This window comes from Crocodylus siamensis, chromosome 1, assembly GCF_052110815.1.
Source record: "Crocodylus siamensis isolate JL-2025a chromosome 1, ASM5211081v1, whole genome shotgun sequence".
In the NCBI taxonomy this organism is placed as follows: Eukaryota; Metazoa; Chordata; order Crocodylia; family Crocodylidae; genus Crocodylus; species Crocodylus siamensis.
In genome coordinates this window covers 102,341,694-102,361,882 of record NC_143395.1, presented here as the reverse complement: position 1 = coordinate 102,361,882, position 20,189 = coordinate 102,341,694, and the positions used below count along the sequence as shown (strand labels likewise).

General features: G+C 39.0%; 1 protein-coding gene across 13 annotated transcripts in view; it reads left to right on the top strand.

The window, feature by feature from the left end:
- EPB41L2 (erythrocyte membrane protein band 4.1 like 2) overlaps positions 1 to 20,189 on the top strand; it is a 226,742-nt gene that overhangs the window by 162,543 nt on the left and 44,010 nt on the right. For all 13 annotated transcript variants that reach the window (XM_090039111.1, XM_090039110.1, XM_090039105.1 and 10 more), the window contains 5 exons: positions 8,394 to 8,469; positions 11,501 to 11,719; positions 12,883 to 12,970; positions 16,245 to 16,397; positions 18,437 to 18,534. In XM_090039111.1, the coding sequence (XP_089895237.1) occupies positions 8,394 to 8,469; positions 11,501 to 11,719; positions 12,883 to 12,970; positions 16,245 to 16,397; positions 18,437 to 18,534 (634 nt within the window). The remainder of the gene's footprint in view (positions 1 to 8,393; positions 8,470 to 11,500; positions 11,720 to 12,882; positions 12,971 to 16,244; positions 16,398 to 18,436; positions 18,535 to 20,189) is intronic.

Below are 20,189 nucleotides of genomic sequence, written 5' to 3'. Positions count from 1 at the left end.
TGCTGTATCCAAAGGCTAGGAGGCATTTCATGTAACTCTTGAAATGCAGTGCCTCTTTCAGGCACCTTGTGTATCTAAAATGGTCACTGTGTTGCTTCCTTCCTTCTCACTTGCATTTATCAGCTTTTTTTAACTTTTCATGCTGTGGGAGTCTCTTAGGGGGTTTGGCATTTGGCGGGTTTTTGGTTTTTTGGGAGGTTTTTTTGGGCAGCTCCCATCAAAGGTACAGGGAAGGGTGCTGTGCAGCTAGGATAGAACGGTGGGCTGAGAAGGGGAGAGGCGGTAGGTGAGGGTCTGTGCTAGGACAGGGGAATGAAGCCAGTAGGGATCAGGCTGGAGAGTTGAGTTGGGGAGAGACGGGACACAGCATGGTGCAGGGTACAGTTAGGAGGGGATCAGGGTGTGGGGTGACCCTATGATGGGGGCAGGCAGGGTGTAAAACCACTGCTGCAGTAGCACAGGGCTATCGAACCAAGATTTAAAAAAAAAAAGTAAAAATGCATGTCAGTAATAAATAATCTGTCTGTCAAAAAAGTGCACATTGTCTGCAAAAATAATATTTTGAGTTGGCAACCCTGAACCTAAGACTGTTCAAAGTCAGAAAAAATATCAACTTACACCTGGCAAAAGTCAAGTAATATAGGCAGTATGACAAAATCAAGAGTCCTTGAAATGTAACAAGAAAATAGTACAGAGCTGATAGTTAGAATCCATGCAGGGTTTCTGGTTTATCCTTTTGTTGAAGAGCTATCTTCATTACTGTCATCCAGGTCTGCCTGGAGTTAGACCCATAATTGGTACCAGGTACTCTCCTTTTGAAATTAAACAGGCTACTTTGATCAAATAAGGCCATTAGACATTACTTTTGTATCTTATGTAGCTTTGCAAGAATTTCAGGAAGAGCTTTGTCCCATTCCTGTTCTCAGAAATCTATGAAAGACTATGACAAATTAAATCATCCATGTTCATATTGGTGTAAAACAACCCATTTCCCATCCTGACCTTGGAGAATTGAGCACAAGTAAGGGCCTGCCTGAAACATATATAGAAATTCTTAAAAGAAGCTGTTTTCAGAGTATTACTGCTTATTCTCCTCAGACATACCTCATGTTCTTCAGATACATTTCAGCCTTTTTCTTTTATCACCTTTGATTTATGATTATGCATGTACTATGTCTGGCTCTCTGTCTAGGATTGTCATATCAATGATAGAGGCTTTATAAAAGAAGAAAACAGTCTTCTTTCTCCCTAGCAGGTTTTTTTTTTTTCTGTAGAGGAAGTAGATCTGAGACCAAAAGAATAGATCAGTTTCTTCGATCTTCTTTGCTTTAGGACAAAGCGGGCCCATGATGCCAGGGAAGTCAGCCAGTTATTATCTCAAAAAAATTATCTTGTCAAATAAGGAACAGTATTCCTTCCAATACTGTCTTGAATTTAAGAGGCATCTAAATTTTCTGACTCTTAATTTGGGGAAAAAATAAACAGTAAAAGACACATTCAGAAGAAATGCAACCTCTGTGGTACATTCAACAGCTTCTCTCTCTGAGATGCAGGCCATTTTGGGAAGAAATACTTTATTGTAAGAACTGCATCATCGATTGAAGGAAAATGACGAATTAATCTCTTATTGTTTGTAATTTGAATTTGTTTCTTTTGTATGCCTGTAATGAAGGTGATTTCCAGATACTTGAAGTAAAGAGATTTCCTTTGTACTCACTGAAGTGCTGAGTTTCTTTCTCGATCATGGTATGATGACTGCATCATATTTCATCTTCATTTGAAAAATCAGCTGTCATGTGAGAATTTACTTTGACAGAAAAAAACATTTGAATATCATCCACTTTTAAAATTAACCTGAGATAGAATGGAATTGAGCACTTTGGTTCTCAAGTGTAGGGTGTGTAGATGTACAAAATACCTGCTGATGTGAATTGTAAAGGGTTAGTACATTTGTACATACAGTACCATACATATACATGTGCTCCAGGGTGAAAAGGATGGGTGCTTTAATCAGAGCACCTCTGAGAGCTGCTCTGATTAAAGTGCCCAGAGCATCCTGTGTATTCAGTGCCCCTCACTTCAAAATGATGGTGGGGACGTTTGAACTAAAGCTTATTCAACAAGCTTCAGTTCAAGCGCCCCCACCACCATTTTGAAGTTCAGGGATGCTGAATAGATGTGACGTGGAGGCTACCGGAGCATGTTTAATTAACACGCTCCAACAGACTTGATTAATTGAGTCTGCTCCGACGCGTGGTAATTAGTACGTCAGAGCAGACATCTGGTACATGTATAGGTGCTCTTTGTTTTTCTTACTTTATTGACTTGTATGGTGAAAACTCACAAAACAGTGGAGTAATGCTGCCCCAAAGTTCTGTTGGCCAGTCAGAGACAAGAGTTCAGCAAGTAGCTGTGCAAATGTGAGTAAGCCTGTGTAGAGTCCCCAGTGAAGCGGTTCATGTTAAAATCAGGAAATGGATTAAGGTTATGGAGGCATTTATTTTATGGCCAGAAAGAGAACCTGAGATAGAAATGGCTGAAGATAACTCAAGATAAATGTATGTATTCATTGAGTTCAGATATCGAAAAAAAAATCCATTTTGGGTACAATGAGGCCAGGGGGATAGGGTGCCAAGAGTTAAAGCTATGAATCTAGAAGTGTAGGTTCAAATCATGGTCCAGATTCCTGCAAGGGCCCCCTTCAGGTGGCTGAGCTGGAAGCTGAAACCTGGTGCTTCAGTCTGAGAAAGTAAGAGGGATCTAAATGTGATACTAGGTATGTGTTTCCCTTGCATGCCATTGACTATAAAAATTAGCGTTCCATAACCAGGTTGACCTGGTGCACCTCCTAGAATGGGATAGTCATATTTTACTGTAATGATAAACAGTACGCATAATGAAAATTGGTTAATATTCTTATCGTTGAAAAATAACAGCAGATGTGGAAAGGTAATACTTTGACTTTAAGCTGTACGAGTTACAGGTTTAAGATATTAAACCCTGGGTTTTAGATCTCTTGATTTTCATAGTTTCATAGTTTGTAGGGTTGGAAGGGACCTGAGTAGATCATCTAGTCCGACCCCCTGCCATGGCAGGAAAGAGTACTGGGGTCAAACAACCCCAGCAAGCTGTTCATCTGCTCTCCTCTTAAAGACCCCCCCAGGTAGGAGCCTGTACCACTTCTCTTGGAAGTTGGTTCTAGACCCTAGCCGCCCTGACCGTGAAGTAGTGCTTCCTGATATCTAGCCTAAATCTACCCTCTGCCAGCTTGTGACCGTTATTCCTGGTCACTCCTGGCAGTGCTTGGGGGAACAGTGACTCCCCCAGTGCCTGCTGATCCCCCCTGACTAGTTTATAACAGGCCACTAGATCCCCCTCATCCTTCTCTTTTGGAGGCTGAACAGGTTCAGGTCCCGCAGCCTCTCCTCATAGGGCCTGCCCTGCTGCCCTCTGATCATGCGAGTGGCCATCCTCTGGACCCTCTCCATGCTTTTGATTCAGTGCTAGTAAGAATGGCTATAAAGGCCCCATGAATCAAGAGATACATAAGGCAGTCTTATATAACTTTATCAACAAACTACAGACACAATACTTTTATCGGTATAAGTGATCAGAAACTGGTCTATACTCATATCAGAACAGAAGTTCAGCACACAGTTTTAAAAATGGCAGAACCTGTTCTAAGATTTGCCCCCCCCACCTTCCCCACCAAAGAGCGAATATGTGTTCTGTTCACTACCATTCTAAACTACTGACAACTGTGTAACTTACATTGCTTTGGGCTTTTTGAATGCCTATACCTAGCCTTTGTGTAATAGTAAATAGAATTGAAATGCACTGTTTAGAGTGGGAAGATAAGATTTTAAGTGCATGTTGTGTGTTAGTGTGGTAAGATTCAGTATAAAATGAGTTCCAGTGGAGTGACAAGAAGCTTGAAAATGGTGAATATTGGTGAAGATATAGTGCTTGTACCAAATGTGGTGAAATGAATGAGAAGAGGGATGGGAAATGGTTCATATGGGGGTAAGCTGGTTGGACTGGGTGTGTATAGGTTTTTAAAAACAAAGACTGAAATAGTTCTTCCTAGTCCTTAGATCGCTGTTGGGGGGATAGGGGGGAAGCTATTGTAAACCAGTTTCCTTTTTGCAACTGCTTGTGTGCCATTAGTTTTGTCCATTCATGTTTCACACTGCCCCAAAACTTAGCTATGGAAACAGAGTATATGTCAATGGTAGAAGATACAAAAATGCCCTTATTGAGACAAAACACTGATTATTACCGAGTGTGGATGGGATGAATCATGTTAATTGTGCACTGTTGGCTGTTGCATTCTTTTCCTCTAAGAATGTGTCTAATGTTGCTTCTGAAGCATTTTTGAGGTAGCAAGTTGGCTAGACAAATTCTTGACATTTCTGTAGCCCATGTTATTAAGAATCAAAAACAGAGAGCCCTAGGAGGGACAAGATGCTAAATATTTTAAAGATCAGAATATTTTTTTTACCTTGAGCAGTTTATAATGTTAGTGTCAAAGTATACACTGTTAACTACAAAAAACATAACTATATGTAACTTTTGTTACCTTGCTATATGCACAAGCTAGAGAAATTTAGAAGTAAAGAAACAGACCATAAACAAACAGTTTAATACATTCACTGGTTCATGTTCAGAACAATAGTGGGCAGATTCTAGATACTAAGTAGAATATAAGAAGGCAAGAAGACTGTGTGATGCAAAGTGGTTAATCTGTAATTTTAAACACCCTGATTGAATTCTAGTTATGGCTTAGAATCTTAATAAATTGTGGTAATTAATATGCGTAATAAAAATATGTGCCAGGAATTCCCTAATATTCCAGAGACTTGTACTCCCTGAGAATTTTTGCACTCTACCATGACACAGAAGATAGGTTTCTGTTAAACAGAAATGAAATTGAGGCCTTCTCGTTTCTAAGAGCTTTCTAAAGACTGTCCCTAATATATAATGTATACTATATAAGATAGAATATATAATATGTGTGTGTTGTTTGACAACATGAACCACAGCTAGATTAGGCATCAGCTCACCAGGGTCTGGATTAACTGCAAATGTAAGTAAGGAAGAACACTAAGCATAATTTCAGAAAACCCTGTAGAAATCTTTTTAAATAAACCTGCATAAAGTCAAGCACGGTTTTCTGAAACAGTACAGATCAGTTTTTCTTTGTCTGTCCTTGCAGATTAACCAGGTATTAGCCATTTTTCATGTAAACAGGATTTAAAAGTAACCAGCACACTGTTGTAATATTGAGCCTTATAGAGAAATAAAACCTAAGAGATGCACATTAGGATCACAGAAAAATAAGGCTGGAAAGGGTTTCATGAGGTCTTCTAGCTCAGCTTCCTGCTCAAAGTAGGATCATCCCTGAGTGAACCCATCCCAGCCAAGTTCTGGGAGACCACATCAAAAATCATTGTGAAAAATCCTCTTCCTCTAGGTACATGGGACTGGAAAGGGCCTCCTGGGCCTTTGATTCTAGTCCCCTGCATTTGCAAGCAATTGTCAACCAAAGAATCCCCAAAATCACCACTTCAAACCCTCACTCTGAACTACAACAGAGGGGAACTGCTGTTTCATTTCTTTCCATAGTTAAATCTGCTTGCTAATAACTATATTATATTATAGATCTTGTATATGCCAAAAATGGAAACACTAATTAGCTCGACAGGTGGCTTTTGCTTTCATTACGATGACTCTTCCCTTTGTGTTCTTTCACTTCTTTTTTTTATGAAGTATTTGTATTTATACTTGCCTTTTTATGTGTTTTTTCATTAAAACTTGATTTTCTTCACTTGGGCGTTTTTCATGCGGTACCATTTATAAGGCTATACTTACCATTGTTTTCTCACAGAAGGCTGAGATATTTGGGCTGCAAGCTTGTGTGCATTTCTGCATAACTGAAGCAAAATTTTTAGATTCACTGTTTATATAAGTTCATGCAGATTTGACTTTTCTTTTTGAATATAATTAAACATTAGCTGTTTTCACTAAAGTGATGCTGATTTTCAGGGGGAGAATTGATTAACCTACTTCCGTTGCTTATAGCTTTCATTTAGTAGTGATGTATTAAATGATGATCATATTATATTTTCATTTGGTCCATTAATGGCCATTAGGTATTCATTCTTTCTATAGCTGTACTTGATTCATGCCTTGGAGTAGTGTGCAAGCAGTGTTGCATGTCTTACCAAATTCACTGCTAATCATATGCTAGATCAGTGACTCTCAACTGGGACATCAAATCAATGAGATTTTTATCCTCATTCCCACATTGTTCAACAGTATCTGAACCATTTGGGGGACGCAAGATTCTTTGAAGGGTGCCACAAGGTATGCAAATCAGAGAGGCCTGAGAAGATAAGCTCTGGCTGCTTCCCCACCCCATTGTCTTGTATATCAAACATTATTTTTTCAATAATCCGTGGTTTGGCAAATAAAAATAAGTCTAGATATTTTGTTTGTTTTTAAAAATGAAGAACAGAAATCTTTCTTAAACCATGCTAGAGAACACGGCTTAATTTTTTTTTGATTTTCTTTTAAAGTTTCATATTTATTGCTTTACAGGTGACATGATATAAATAAAAAAAGTTCAAATACTTTTGTTTTAAAGTATAGTAAAAGATGAACTGTCAGCTTTTTCTTGGATTTTACTTCATGTGAGTGATAGTGAATTTAAGTGTGAGATTTTTCTCTTCTTTCCCACATTGTTCAACAGTATCTGAACCATTTGACATTTTTGTTTTGTTTTTTTTTTAAGAACAGGCAACATTGATGTACTGGCTACATTTTAAACCCTTTATCCACAAAACCCTATGAACTAAATAGTAACACTCAGAACAACTTAATCAGACATGCTGCATTTAATCACATATCAAACCCGCAAATAAGACACGGATCTTGTTTTTAAAGGATGGATTGAAAAAAATCAGTTTCCCTGCTTAAAACATGCAATCTGGTTTAGAATGACTTGTTTTCAGGGAGGGAGTTGCAGATGGTATGCAAATAAGTAGTGATTACATTTTATATCTGCATGCTACTTCTATACTTCATTAAAAAGGAGGTACCATGTATAGCATGCAACTCTGAATAGCTGAATTGTTCATCTATAGATCTGAGCAAAAGTAGTTGAATTAAAGTATATGTGGTCAAAGTAATTAATTTTATTCTGAAGTTATGCAATAAAACAACTCTCCAAATTTACTCTCAAAGTGGTGGAACGACTTCTGCTTTTTGCCCTTGCAAACACAGATCTTTGACATGTCTACACATGCACATTTACTGCATAGTAACCAAAAACACTTCGCAGTAGCGGCAGGCTTCTACATGTGCACACCCATACTATGCAGTAAATCTAGCAATTTACTCTGACTTGAGTATAAATTTGATACCTGCATCATGTAGGTATTACATTTGTGCCCAATTAGTTACTGTGCAGTAATGCATATGTAGATACCTTAAAGCACAGTAATACTATGTCCATGCACAGTGTTAATGTGCTCTAACATCCGTGTGTATAAACACTGGCCTATTCTTGCTTACTGTGCAGTAAATTTAAGCCAGCATAAATACATGTGTAGACACGCCCTCAGTGTAGGAACGGACAAGCCCAGTGCTGTCATTCATAGTGTTATTTTGCTGTTTAAATTTATTTCTTAAGACATTTCTATATATTCACTAAAGAATAATGTTTCTTAAGGCTGCCATATGAGCAAAACATAGAATTCTATGGATATCTAAGGAAAACTAACAAAGGGTCTGATAAGTTACGTTTTTAACTCTTAAATACAGGCTGCTATAAAATACTGGGGTTTTCTGCATTGTGTGTTTTTGTTTGGGTTTGTTTTGGTGGGGTTTTTTGCTGTTGTTTTGTCCAACATGATCGACCTGCTGTTCCCTCTAGGAAATCTTTTCTCTTAAAACAAATGAGTTATTGAATAACATAATTGTCACTCAGCATAGAGAAAGAATAACTGCTTATAGATCTGAACAATCTTAAGGCTTGGTTTTCTAGTCTTCAAAGCTTAGCATAATTTTTTTTCCATTCACAGTGACCTGCTCCACTATTTTGTTAAAGTATTTCCTAATATGGGAGAACTTATAACGTATGTCTGATTCTGTCTTTTCATGAAATGTAATATTTTCTTGGTTTAAGTATGTCCAGTAAGTAAAGCACTTTACAGCTACCTTTCCATTCTGTTAACTCCCCTTTACCATTTAACTTCAAAATGTCTTGAGTTTGCTGATTTGGCATTCATTGATGTTACTAGCATTTCAGCCATTATGACTTACATTCATGTTTTAACTTTTTCAGTAAAAGACTGTCATAGAATTAACAGTCAGACATTTTCCATTTTCAGATTTTCCTTGGCTGTTCACGTTTCATGTAAAGTTTTATCCTCCTGACCCTTCTCAGTTGACAGAAGACATTACCAGGTAAGCACAATTTAAAATAAAACTTCAAAATGGCTATAGTTTTTATTATATGCTCTTCAAGTCAGAAATCTTTATCCTGAATTTTGAAAGTTCAAACCGGGGGTGGGGTGGGGGGGTTGGTTTAATTTTGTTTACTTTTACTTAATTATATTTATGAATAATGCAGAATAGGAATAGAGTCTCAAGGCTTAAGAGGTAGTAGAGATACTTATCCTGGGCCTGAGTCTCAAGCTAGCTCTTGGATGATTTTTCACTGCTATACTAGAGGTTGAGGGTTCTTGATATTTCTCTGAGCTTCTGCCTGCCCTAAAATTAAATGGATCTGAGTAAAGCCTATCGGAGAGTTCACAAATGGGAAACAGAGAGTGGAAGTAAAAATGGATACAGTGGAGGAGAGAAAAAAATACCACAAAAGGTAATGACCCTATGAAAGGTGAGATCTGGGAGCTAGTGGATTATGAGAGGCTACCATTGTGTTAGATTATAGGGAATGAGTCTTCTGGTGAACTCAAAGGCACTAAATTGTTTACATTACAAATTCTTTATAAACAGACACAAAGACCTATAAATATATTGTTGAATACAAATACAAAAAGTAAGGAATTATACCAGAATTGTTATCCTTTGTTATTTTATGGTTACATCCATTCTGTACCTTAATACTGTTGTCCCACCGATGGAGGCAGTTACTGGGTTCATTGTTCATATTGTCCTACCATTCAGTATCAAGTAACAGATATCCAAAACATCAATCCCTTGGTCCTCAGCTTTCCTCAGAACTTTGTAGTAACAAAGTTAGTACAGCCATGATTCTGTAGGTTTTCAATTTCCACTGTGATACTTATAAAAAGGCAACTGACACCAAACATGGTGTTATCTGCAGCTGCATGAACATCCGCAGCTCTCAAATATTCCCCAGAATGGCCTATGATCCTTCCTAAGTATTTAACAGTTGCCACCTGCCTCTTTTATCATGGTTGCATTTTGTTTTGCCTGGATGATAAGTAAACTAATGTGTGCTGCTACTTGCCCAACTGCATTGACAATGACCTAGAACCATAACCATAACTTTGCAGCTATAACTCACAACCATACTAACTTGTCCTTGGCCATTTGGATTATAAATAAATCCTTTGTGCTTTCCCACACCTCATTTTATTGACTGGAATCTAGATAGCCTGCAGTTTTCAAGAGAGATGTTGCTATCCTAGAACTTAGAAATTTTTTCACTTATGTAACCCCCCCATTTACACTGCCTCACTTCTTATAAGGGAAGTGTTCACTTAAAATTTTATTTCAAATATACGCAAATCAAACTAGATAAACAGTCTATTATTGACGATATGACTACATGTAGAGCTTGAGGCCACTGTGTTTCCATATTTAATTAATATAAAGTAAGTTATCCCCACACATAATGTGAAACTTAAAAAAAATGTTTTTTAGAATATGTGCTTAGTTAATGTAAGTAGTGTTTATACTGATTACATCTTAATGTTCTATATTCCCTATAATTTGAGTTTTCTTATACACTTAAAACGGCGGGGAAAAGAAACATTTAAATTGGGCCTTATGTATCACATGTCAATTTGTATATGTGTATGTAGATTTACAAAACACAGGACGTTACAAAACAAGATACATTTAATTCTTGTGTTGGTATGACTAGTTTGAAGATACTTCTGTACACTGTCTTACTGATGCATTTACCCAAATCCAAGACAACTTCAAATTTAAGATGATCTCCCCCCAGCCTCAATCATTAGATTCCATAAATTAAACATTATATATTTTTATAACTTTCCAGGTATAGAATCTATTTGGTGGGGTGGTCATCTTAAAGTCATCCTCCCATTGCAAGGAAAACAATGTGTGTGTGTGTGGGAGGGGGCAGGGAGGCATCAGACCCTTGCCTTTGTCTCCTCCATGCCTGTGCCTGACTCGCACCATACCTATACCTGACCCCCACCCTCTCCCCTTTGCATCCTGCCCCACATGCACACTCTTCCCTGCATCCTGCCTCCCCACCTCTAACCCCCACCCCACTATGCCTGCTCCCCACACTGCCTACTGTCCCCCTCCCTTACTTTTGCTGCAACTCTGCTCCTCTGGGGCAGTCATCAACAATATGGCCCTGGTCCAGCCAGGGAGAAGTGGAAACAGCTCCCAGCTGGGCTGGGACCTGAAGGACTGTAGTGGGAGCAGAAAGTAAGTGGGAGGGGACAGCTTAAGGGGGAGGGAGGCAAGGGTTGGGGGGCAGGCAGAGGCATGGGGGGCAAGGGCTTGGTGGTAAGGCTGTAGGTTCCTTCCCACACTCCATGGTGTCCCCCACCATGCTCAGTTGTGTGCCCCCTTCTCTGCCAAACAAGCTATTCCAGCCCCAAGGCAAGCAGCAGATCAGCCCAGCTTTGGCTCCAAGCCCAGGACCAAATCCAGCACTGAGTTGCCTCCTGCCCTGGGCCACTACTCAAATCCAAGACCAGGCTCTCCCCTCCATCCCCCATACTGACTGGGGGGAAAATACTTTATCTTGAATTTGAATAAACTTAGTGTGTAATGTTATGTTGCACAGCTTGACAAGCTAACTGGATTGCATAGAAATGACTGATAATAAACCTAGATAGATTATTGCATTGTTAATATGAAACTTTAGTTTTAAAGGGAAAGCATTTAATTTTTTATACAGTTTGAAATTTGATTCCTGCAAACCTGACAATGAAAATGACAAAGTTGGTAAGTGAACTGTTTTCACAGGCTACAAATGCACTATTGACAAGTTCCTGTAGGAAGTGGAATTTTTGTCACCTTTTCAAAATGTTTATGAAAGATATGTCAACACGTTAAAACTGTTGACTTCAAGTCTGTGTTTTATAAGGAGAAGAACTATCAAAAACAGAAGTTTATCACTATGCACTTGTTTTCAGTACATTTTATTTTTTTTAAATGGTGTTTTTGGAACCATATGTTTTGGTTTACCTTTGTACATGTATTTGCCATAAGTAACTAATTTTTTTTCTCCTTTTTCTTGCAGATATTTCTTGTGCTTACAGCTTCGTCAGGATATTGTTTCTGGTCGACTGCCATGTTCGTTTGTGACTCATGCCCTCCTTGGTTCGTATACCCTGCAGGCCGAGCTAGGTGATTATGATCCAGAAGAGCATAACAGTGATTACATCAGTGAATTTCAGTTTGCCCCCAATCAAACGAAAGAGATGGAGGACAAAGTAGTTGAACTGCACAAGACACATAGGTATGTCTAACATAGTGTGGGGGGAGTGATATTTGCATGCTTTTAGTCACACTTGTACTCTCTCTGGACAATACACATTTTTATGAAAACACTGAAGTTTTATTACCAATGAAAAGTTTTTCCAGCAGTGACATATACCGGTTTGTTCTTTTTTCATACACTTGCATAGAAGTTGTGTCTCTAGTTATTCTCCTTATTGTCCTTGTGTTTATTAAAGCCATTTAGAAAGCTTTGCATCAAAAGTCAGATGAGTGGTAGTAATAAATATTTCCAATGGGAGGGGTTTTCTACTCTGATTTGAAGAATTTTATATTCAGAGACTGAAAATAGAATAAGCAATCATTTGGCCTTAATCGTAGGCTCTTAAGAGTATGTAGCATGTGAACCTAGACTTCATGATGCATGTTTTTTACTTGTTTTTTAACAAACTTCAGTGGCATTTGCTTAAAGGCATTTTGAAGAGAGTGAAGAAAGTATTCAAAATATGAAATTTTACCTTAAGTATTCCATAATTGTTCAGGAATCTCTACACTAGCTACCTTCAGAATCTATTTTTAAATTATTCACTTTGATTATCAAGAGCCATTTCATGATTTACATTCAAATGGGATTCAGGTCACATTATGGGGAGAAAATGAATTCACACTTGCTTTCAGGAAAAACATAATGTACATTTTACTTTGTTTTAATGGCTAAATACCAAAACGCCCTCTGCTAACTGAGTATATAGTAACATGTTTAATTCCTTAAATAAATATCCTGACAGCAGAGAAGAATATTCTTGTTACCTTCTAGTGATTAACATTTTATCAGAAATTCTAAATTCAGGAGAAAATTCTGAACTGTATAAGGAATGAAATGCCCATTGCCTCTAGTAGGGTCATGATTTGTCCTTATTTACATATATTCTGTCTAATAACATATGGCAAAGTTTACTTGTAAGAAAAAGCAAAATTACTGTGTTGGACTTAGGGGAAAGTGAAAGGTAATGACCTAATGGAAGGTAATTCTTAAAGGATATTAAACCAGATAAATGCACCCTTTAGACCCCTCCCCCCCCCCACCAGATTGAAATGTTTCCCTAAATGCAGTTACCCTAATTAAATTTTATAAACCTTAATATTTTTGCCAATGAACTCAAGGATTTTTTTTAATGGTTCCAGGGGCTTGACTCCAGCACAAGCAGATTCTCAGTTCCTAGAAAATGCCAAGAGACTTTCCATGTATGGAGTGGATTTACATCATGCCAAGGTATTGAACTCTCTCTTCTGAAAGATGCACTTATCACTGTAGCAGACAGAGGTATAACTAACAGGTTTTGTGCCCTAGGGTGGAGCATGCTGAACACCAGATAGAGGAGAGAGGCAGGAAGAAGAAGGTGTTCAGTTGTACGTGCCCCAGGGATGCAAAGACCCCAACTATTGCTGTTGTGTCCCTGCACCTGATTCTTATGGTAGGGCAGGGCAGGGCTGCTCCTGTTTGGCTCCTATGGCTAGACAGTGTGGAGCTGCTCCTGCCATCTAGGATATTGAAACTTAAGCCCTTCATCTGCTATTTTATGCTATGTAGCAAGCCATGGTACGGTAATTACTCAGTTTACGTGTCTTGCCAGTCTGAGAACCATGAGCATTTTTCTTCATATTGGCATTATTTACTATGTGCTCACAAAATCACAGGTTAAAAAAGAAATGTTCCTGATTCTTAAAATCAAACAAATTAATGTAAATGGCATGTGTTTGATACCAGTGATAGAGGCTTGGAGTTGAAAATTTGAGTCTTAAATGGTTTTATAGTGTCTGCCTGTTTAAATTCTAGTAAGAGTTACATATAGATTTTTTTACTCTAGACGAGTGGGGGCCAACCTTTTTGGCAGGTATGCCACAAAGTAAGCCCTGTACCAGCAGTGCTACTTCAGTCCCCACTCCAGTCCCCTTTCTCAGCCAAATCTGTTCTGTTTTCCGATCTCTGCCCTGTTCTTCTTGCTTAATATGTTCTGTTTTCTACTCCTTGCCCTGTCTGCCACTGTGGCTCCTGCCCCCTCTCCAATCTTCTGCACGCCACACACAGGCTGCCCATGCCACTTAAGGCATTTGAGTATACCATAGTCATCCCTGGTCTACACTGTTGTAGACAGCATTTGTAGTTATCCCTGGTCTATGCTGTTGGAACTGATCTTTGTATTCTGTTGCCACCTAAACTTTGAAAAATACACAAATTCATGTTATCCAGTTGACATAAAATGATCTCAAAGTCAGTGGCAATATTAATTTAATGAACTAAGGGCTATATTTAAGAAGAGCATACATTTTGTTTATCTACAGCTACTTTTTTTCTTAAAAGAAAATATTTTAAAAATATTTAATTTTGAACACCTTGGAAGTAGTTGCCTCTTGTAGCCATATTTATTTAATAGCATCGGTGGCCCTTTCCCAGTTCTAAAACACATCTCTAATGTACACTTGTCTTTGCTGCGGGTGTACAAACGTGTCTGCAAGATCATTCCTGTAACCTTTTAAAGTGCATTGTGCCACTCTTGTCTTGAATTTTTTACCCTGTAGTGTTTCTTAGGAGTGCATGTGAAACAGTGGCAGATGAAAGTTCTGAAAAGAACTAATATTACTTGATCAGATTGCCAGTTCTAGACTTCTGCCAGCCAAGCTGCTGTTAATGACAACAGTGTGTCAGCACTTCATATGACTGTTGTTTGTTTGTTTGGGAGGACATGAAGATTTATTGCTATAATGTGGGAAGTCAGTTTTTCAAGGTTTATATTATGTAAGCACCTTATCAGTAAATATTTGCTTCTGTAAGCTGCTAAACTAAGCTCAGACTGTCACTTTGCTTCCCACAGCATAATCATTTTGGCTCTGTGTATGAGCACTTTGAAGTGGCTAAGGTAACAGTGGGTGCATCTACATGTGAAATTAATTCAACACAATAAACTCCAGCACAGTTCATGCAGGAGTTTATTGCTCCTGGACACAGCATTTACGTGTGTGCCTGGAACTGAAGCACATTGACCCAGGGTGGTATAGCCCCAGCTGGCATGAGGCTTAGGGGATCAGCCTGCCAGCCTCGGGTTGCCCCTGCCCAGCTCAACGTGCTGTGGAGGGGCTGTCTGGGGCCCGAGGGTGCTACAGTGCAGGGCTAGCCAGCAGGCAGCCCCACAGTGTCATGTCCTCATGTCTTAGTCAGCTCTGGTCACCATCTACTTGTGCATTTACACCACCTCTTGCAGTGAAGTAAATAACCCTGCCATAGAATAGTACTTGTTGGGCAGTACTAGTCTACAGTGCAGTAAAATTAGTTTACTCTTGGCTAATATTACCGCTCGTGTAAACAGCCACACTTTCCTGCAGAGCTAATTAGGCAAGTTAGCAGTAAGCATCTCATGTAGATGCACCCAGTGTCAACAAAATATACACTATATTCTACATCTTTACTGCGATAGTAGGTAATAAAACTAGATGTAACCAAATATGTATGGAAATATATCTATTTCATAAAGTAGCTAAAGTATTAAGGACATTGCATTTTTCATTCCTTTCCCTTTAATATTTCCTTTAGTATTTATCATTATTCATTAATCTCTCCTAGTGATCAGTTGGTGATCTAACTTTTTAATGTCTTTTCACCATAATAATGGAGTGTGTAGCAAGCATCTTTGTGCACATCTGATGACGGATTATTACAGGAGCCCTAGGCTTGTTGCTATAAGATGGAAAAACATAATATTTTCTTACTGTTGAGAACCTTTTGGTTGCATTCCATCTTGTAGCATAAAACCTGTTCTATGATTCTATGAATAATGAAGATTAAAGTGGGTTCAGAAGGGACCTTGTAGATCTTCAAGTCCGACCCCCTGCCTGGGCAGGAGAAAAGACTCGACTCAAATGAGTCCAGCCAGGTAGTCATCAAGCCTCTTCTTAAAGATCCCCAGGGTAGGAGCCAGCACCACTTCCCTTGGAAGTGTTCATTGTTCCTGGTCAAGCCAAGGGGTGCTGGGGGAAACAGTGTCTCCCCTAAACCCTTCTGGTCCCCCCTAGTGAGTTTATAGACAGTCACCAGGTCCCCCCTCAGCCTTCTCTTGTGAAGGCTGAACAGGTTTAGGTCCCGGAGTCTTTCAGTGTAGGGTCTGCCCTGTAGTCCCCGGATCATACGGGTGGCCCACTTCTGGACCCTCTTAATGTTGTCCACATCCCTTCTGAAGCGCGGTGCACAGAACTGGATGCAGTACTCCAGCTGTGGCCTGACCAGCGTCACATAGAGGGGGAGGATCACCTCCCCAGCTGTACTTGAGATGCACCTGTGGATGCACGACAAGGTCCGGTTAGCCCTGCCAACCGTGACCTCGCATTGTTGGCCCATGTTCATCTTGGAGTCAGTAATGACTCCAAGATCCCTTTCTGCCTCCGTGCTCTCAAGAAGGGAGTTTCCCATTCTATAAGGTGTATTAAAATAATAACTATCTGTAAAATAAATATTTAAGTTTTTCTGTCTAAAACTGTTTTCCCCCTTCTTGTAGGATTCTGAAGGTGTGGATATCATGCTGGGGGTATGTGCTAATGGTCTACTCATTTACAAGGACAGACTTAGAATCAATCGCTTCGCTTGGCCCAAAATTTTGAAAATCTCCTATAAACGCAGCAACTTCTATATCAAAGTCAGGCCAGCTGAGGTAAGTAGTGGCTGTCTCCATTGCCTGCAGTTATGTTAATAAACAAGTTAAGACAGGCTTACTTTATTGCACATTGTAAAGGGACTGTAGGAAGCAGAGCTTGTAAATAGAAAGCAGTGATTAGAATACAAAAGGTAAGGAAGTTATGAGGTAAAATTAATCTTTTGTATTGTAATTGCACCTTTCTAGGGGAGGGTGTGGTGGTGCTGTTGCAGCCCCCTTTGATTCTTATTCCACCCACAATTTAAAACCAACTGCTTGGCAGTGGCAGCAGCATTTCTATTTAGACAGCAGTGTAGGAATCATTTAACTTCATGGCTTATTATTAACTGCCTGATTCCCTCTAAACTCTTCATTCCATAGGTGTTAACAACCCTTTCTCCTTTTGTAATGGTCTTAACGTTCCGCTAATTAGGCTATTCCTTCTTTTGCAATTGTGTTGTTCCTGGTAATGTTGCTCCTGTTTCACAGCCCTGCAAAGTGTTTTTAACCCTAGCTAGAAACATTAACTCGGGTGTGGGAATAATTTTCAGTGAAGCCTGGGTTACCCGGTCAAGGCTCAAGGAGGCTTGATTTTGGTTTGTGAGTCCGAAAGAAATGTATGGTTAATTCTAAAGATTATAGGATTGAAGAAACAACATCTTTTGAGAATTGACTAGTTTGTTGTGTTGATAATATAACAACCTAAAATACCTATAGGAAATGAATGCACATTCCAATAAAATTGTATTTATTTTTGCTTCAATCTTAAATGGAATAATAGAGCTCTAGGCCACTGGCACCTAGTTTCCTGGAGGAAAAAATGAGCCATACCATCTGTACCCCCCTTCTCAAAATCCTACATCTGCCCATGCTGCTTGCAAAAATGTATACATCTCTGAATTAGTTAGTCCATAAGGTGCAAATCTAGCCTGCCTTCCCTGATCAAACTAACATGGCTAATTACTTCTCTCTGTCTTTGATTGTGAAATAATGGGGTATATTTAAGAAAATAACTTTTCTGCTGTTGTTACCTTAAACAAAAGAAGCTTTTAGAGCACACACAACCTTATAAGTGTTTTTTTTTTTTTTTTTACTGCTTAGAGTTTACAAAACAATTTCCAGATCCTTTTACGATTAAGGAAGATATTTAAATTTTAATCCTGTTTGGTTTAAAGAGATATTAAATGAGATACCTAAAAGTACTTGAAAGCAAAATGTCATTTTGAAGTCAGTTAAATGTATGTGAATATAAGTAGTTTGTACATAAAATGGCATTAACTGTAGCAATGTTGAAATGTCTTTGGTCGTAGATAGTTTAAAAGCTAAATTGAAAGATGTTTCCCCCTGTTTAGGTTGTTGTGATTTCATGTGAAACTGTAAAATCTACTATTTATCTTAGGCTATATTTGCTTCTTTCACCAACCTGAGGAAGGGCAGTTTGTGGCTGAAAACTATAATATTTCTTCCTATCACATAGTTTGTCTAATAAAAAATACTACCAAACAAACCTTGGGGTTTTGTTTTTTTTAATTTTCAGGCAGGTGTTTTGTCCATCTACCTGCCTATCTTTTAGTTGTATAAATGCATTTGTTTGGCTTAGGCAGTTTGAATGACATTAATGTTCCATTTAAGATTTGAAACTAGTATAGTATTTAGAGCGCTAGCAAGCAAGCGGGGAGAACAAGGAAACAATGTACTCGATGACTACAATTTTCAGTACAGTTGCCTTTTCACTAAAAATAATAATGATAATGATGATGATCATCATTTTTTGGGCAGCTAAATAGGAAACATGCAAAGAACAACAAGGCATTATTGACTCTGAAAGAGTCATCATTAGTACAGATGGGAAGTGATAATGTGTTTATTACACCACATAAGCAGTCTACCCAGTGTAATTTAATTAAAAGGATGGAAACTCTGATATTTTTCTTGTATCTCAAGAATGGAAAATTACTGCTTGTCACAGTAATGGAAATGTCTGAACTCAGCCTGCTAATGTAGCTAATAACCAGCTTTAAGGAAATGTGTTAATTTAGTTTGTGGATTCTTTCCAGTTGGAACAATTTGAGAGCACTATTGGGTTCAAACTGCCAAACCATCGGGCTGCTAAAAGGTTATGGAAGGTTTGTGTGGAGCACCATACTTTCTTCAGGTAAATGATCAGTCTTACGTTCTTTCTTTTAAAAAACTCTCGTCAGGACTGGGGGAAGAAAGGGAATGAAAAGTGGAGAACTGTGTTTCTTTGCTTGCTTTGCAGTCTAAATCCAGTCCTTTTATTGAAATATACTACCTGAATCACTGATCCTGCACTATTTATTTCTTACATCTTCCATTTCATTAACCATTACATTCCAGTTTCAATAAATTATTCCTACTTGCCCATATAAACTTGCAATGAAGACAGTATAAATCTTTCAAATTTTTGTTAATGGTTGCCAGTAGTGAGGGTGTGCATCTTTCATAGTGTGATCTATCAGTGTGTCTATATTTTATCCCAGTGAAATAGCACCTGGAAAAATGAACTAGAACTCAGATCTCCTCTCTCTCAGCTTTAACTATTAGACTACCAAGTTATGCTGCCTCTTGTGCTTTTTTTTGTTGGTCCATGAATTTGGCCTCCTTTGCTGCATAGTGGTACAACCAGAACAGGAGGAAGGGAATTCCATCCCCGCCCTCCCTCCCAGTCTAGCCTATACCTTGGGGATTAAAGCAACTCTTCTGAGAGGTGGTATCTGTGGTTTGATGTGCTTTGGTCATGCCTACGAAATTAGGCCCCAGTGGAGACTAAGGAGAATATCTAGAGCATAAACATAGATTGCCAAATGAAGTGGATCGGCTATGGTGACGTCGTCTTTGTTGGGCAAAATGCATGTCGCCCATTGTCTTGCACTGGGCAGGGCTTAATCCTGTGGGACAGCAGGCAACATGTTCCCTGCTTACAGGCTGTGTCTACATGAAACTGAGACTGACTATGCAGTCAGAGCAGAGTTACTGTACAGTAATGTCCCCGAACAGCTTTTTTTGTGACGCTGACTGCACAGTAGCTCATTACTACTGCCTAGTAGCATTGTGTCATGCTTCCTGCCACATGATGCTACTGCTCAGTAGTAACAAGCTACTGCATAGTCAGTGTCTCATGTAGATGCGGCCACAGAGATGGGCCTTGGAGATTTCCTGGGGCATTTCTCTGTAAGAGAGAAAGCCAGGCAGGCACTCCTGGGACTTGAAGGGCCCTATCTTGAGTGGAAATTCCTATTGTGTGCGTGATAAGGCCCCGGGTGCACTTGTCTGGGTCACCTGGAAAATGCAATCATAAAACCAACAGTCATCTGCTGCAATAAAGTGGCAGAAACTATTACCACCTTTGTCACAGCCTCAGATTTTGGGCATTTGTGGCACAACAAGGAGTAAAGAGGTCTGCTTTCTTGGTCTTTGTACTGTCATAAAATGTTTTGTCAGTGGTGGTCCAGCAATGATACCTGGCTCCAGCCATAGGTTGTGGAATTTGATTAGACTTAGGGGGGACATAAGTACCAAGTTACTCAGACTTGACCAGTTCTTGGGCATTTACACAGCAAAAAAAGTGTTAGGTCAATCATATGTCTCCAGGATTAGGCAGATGTTGTGTGGTGTTTTTGCTAGAAATTTTGGCTGTTGATGTCTTAAATCTACCTAAGACTTATTTTAGACACCCAAGTTGTTTTTTGAACCTAAAACTGCAGTCTGGACATGAGGTCTTGCTAAGTACATGACCATCCTTTTGCAGGGTGCTGTGTAACTGTAATTTCATAGATGCTAGGGTCAGAA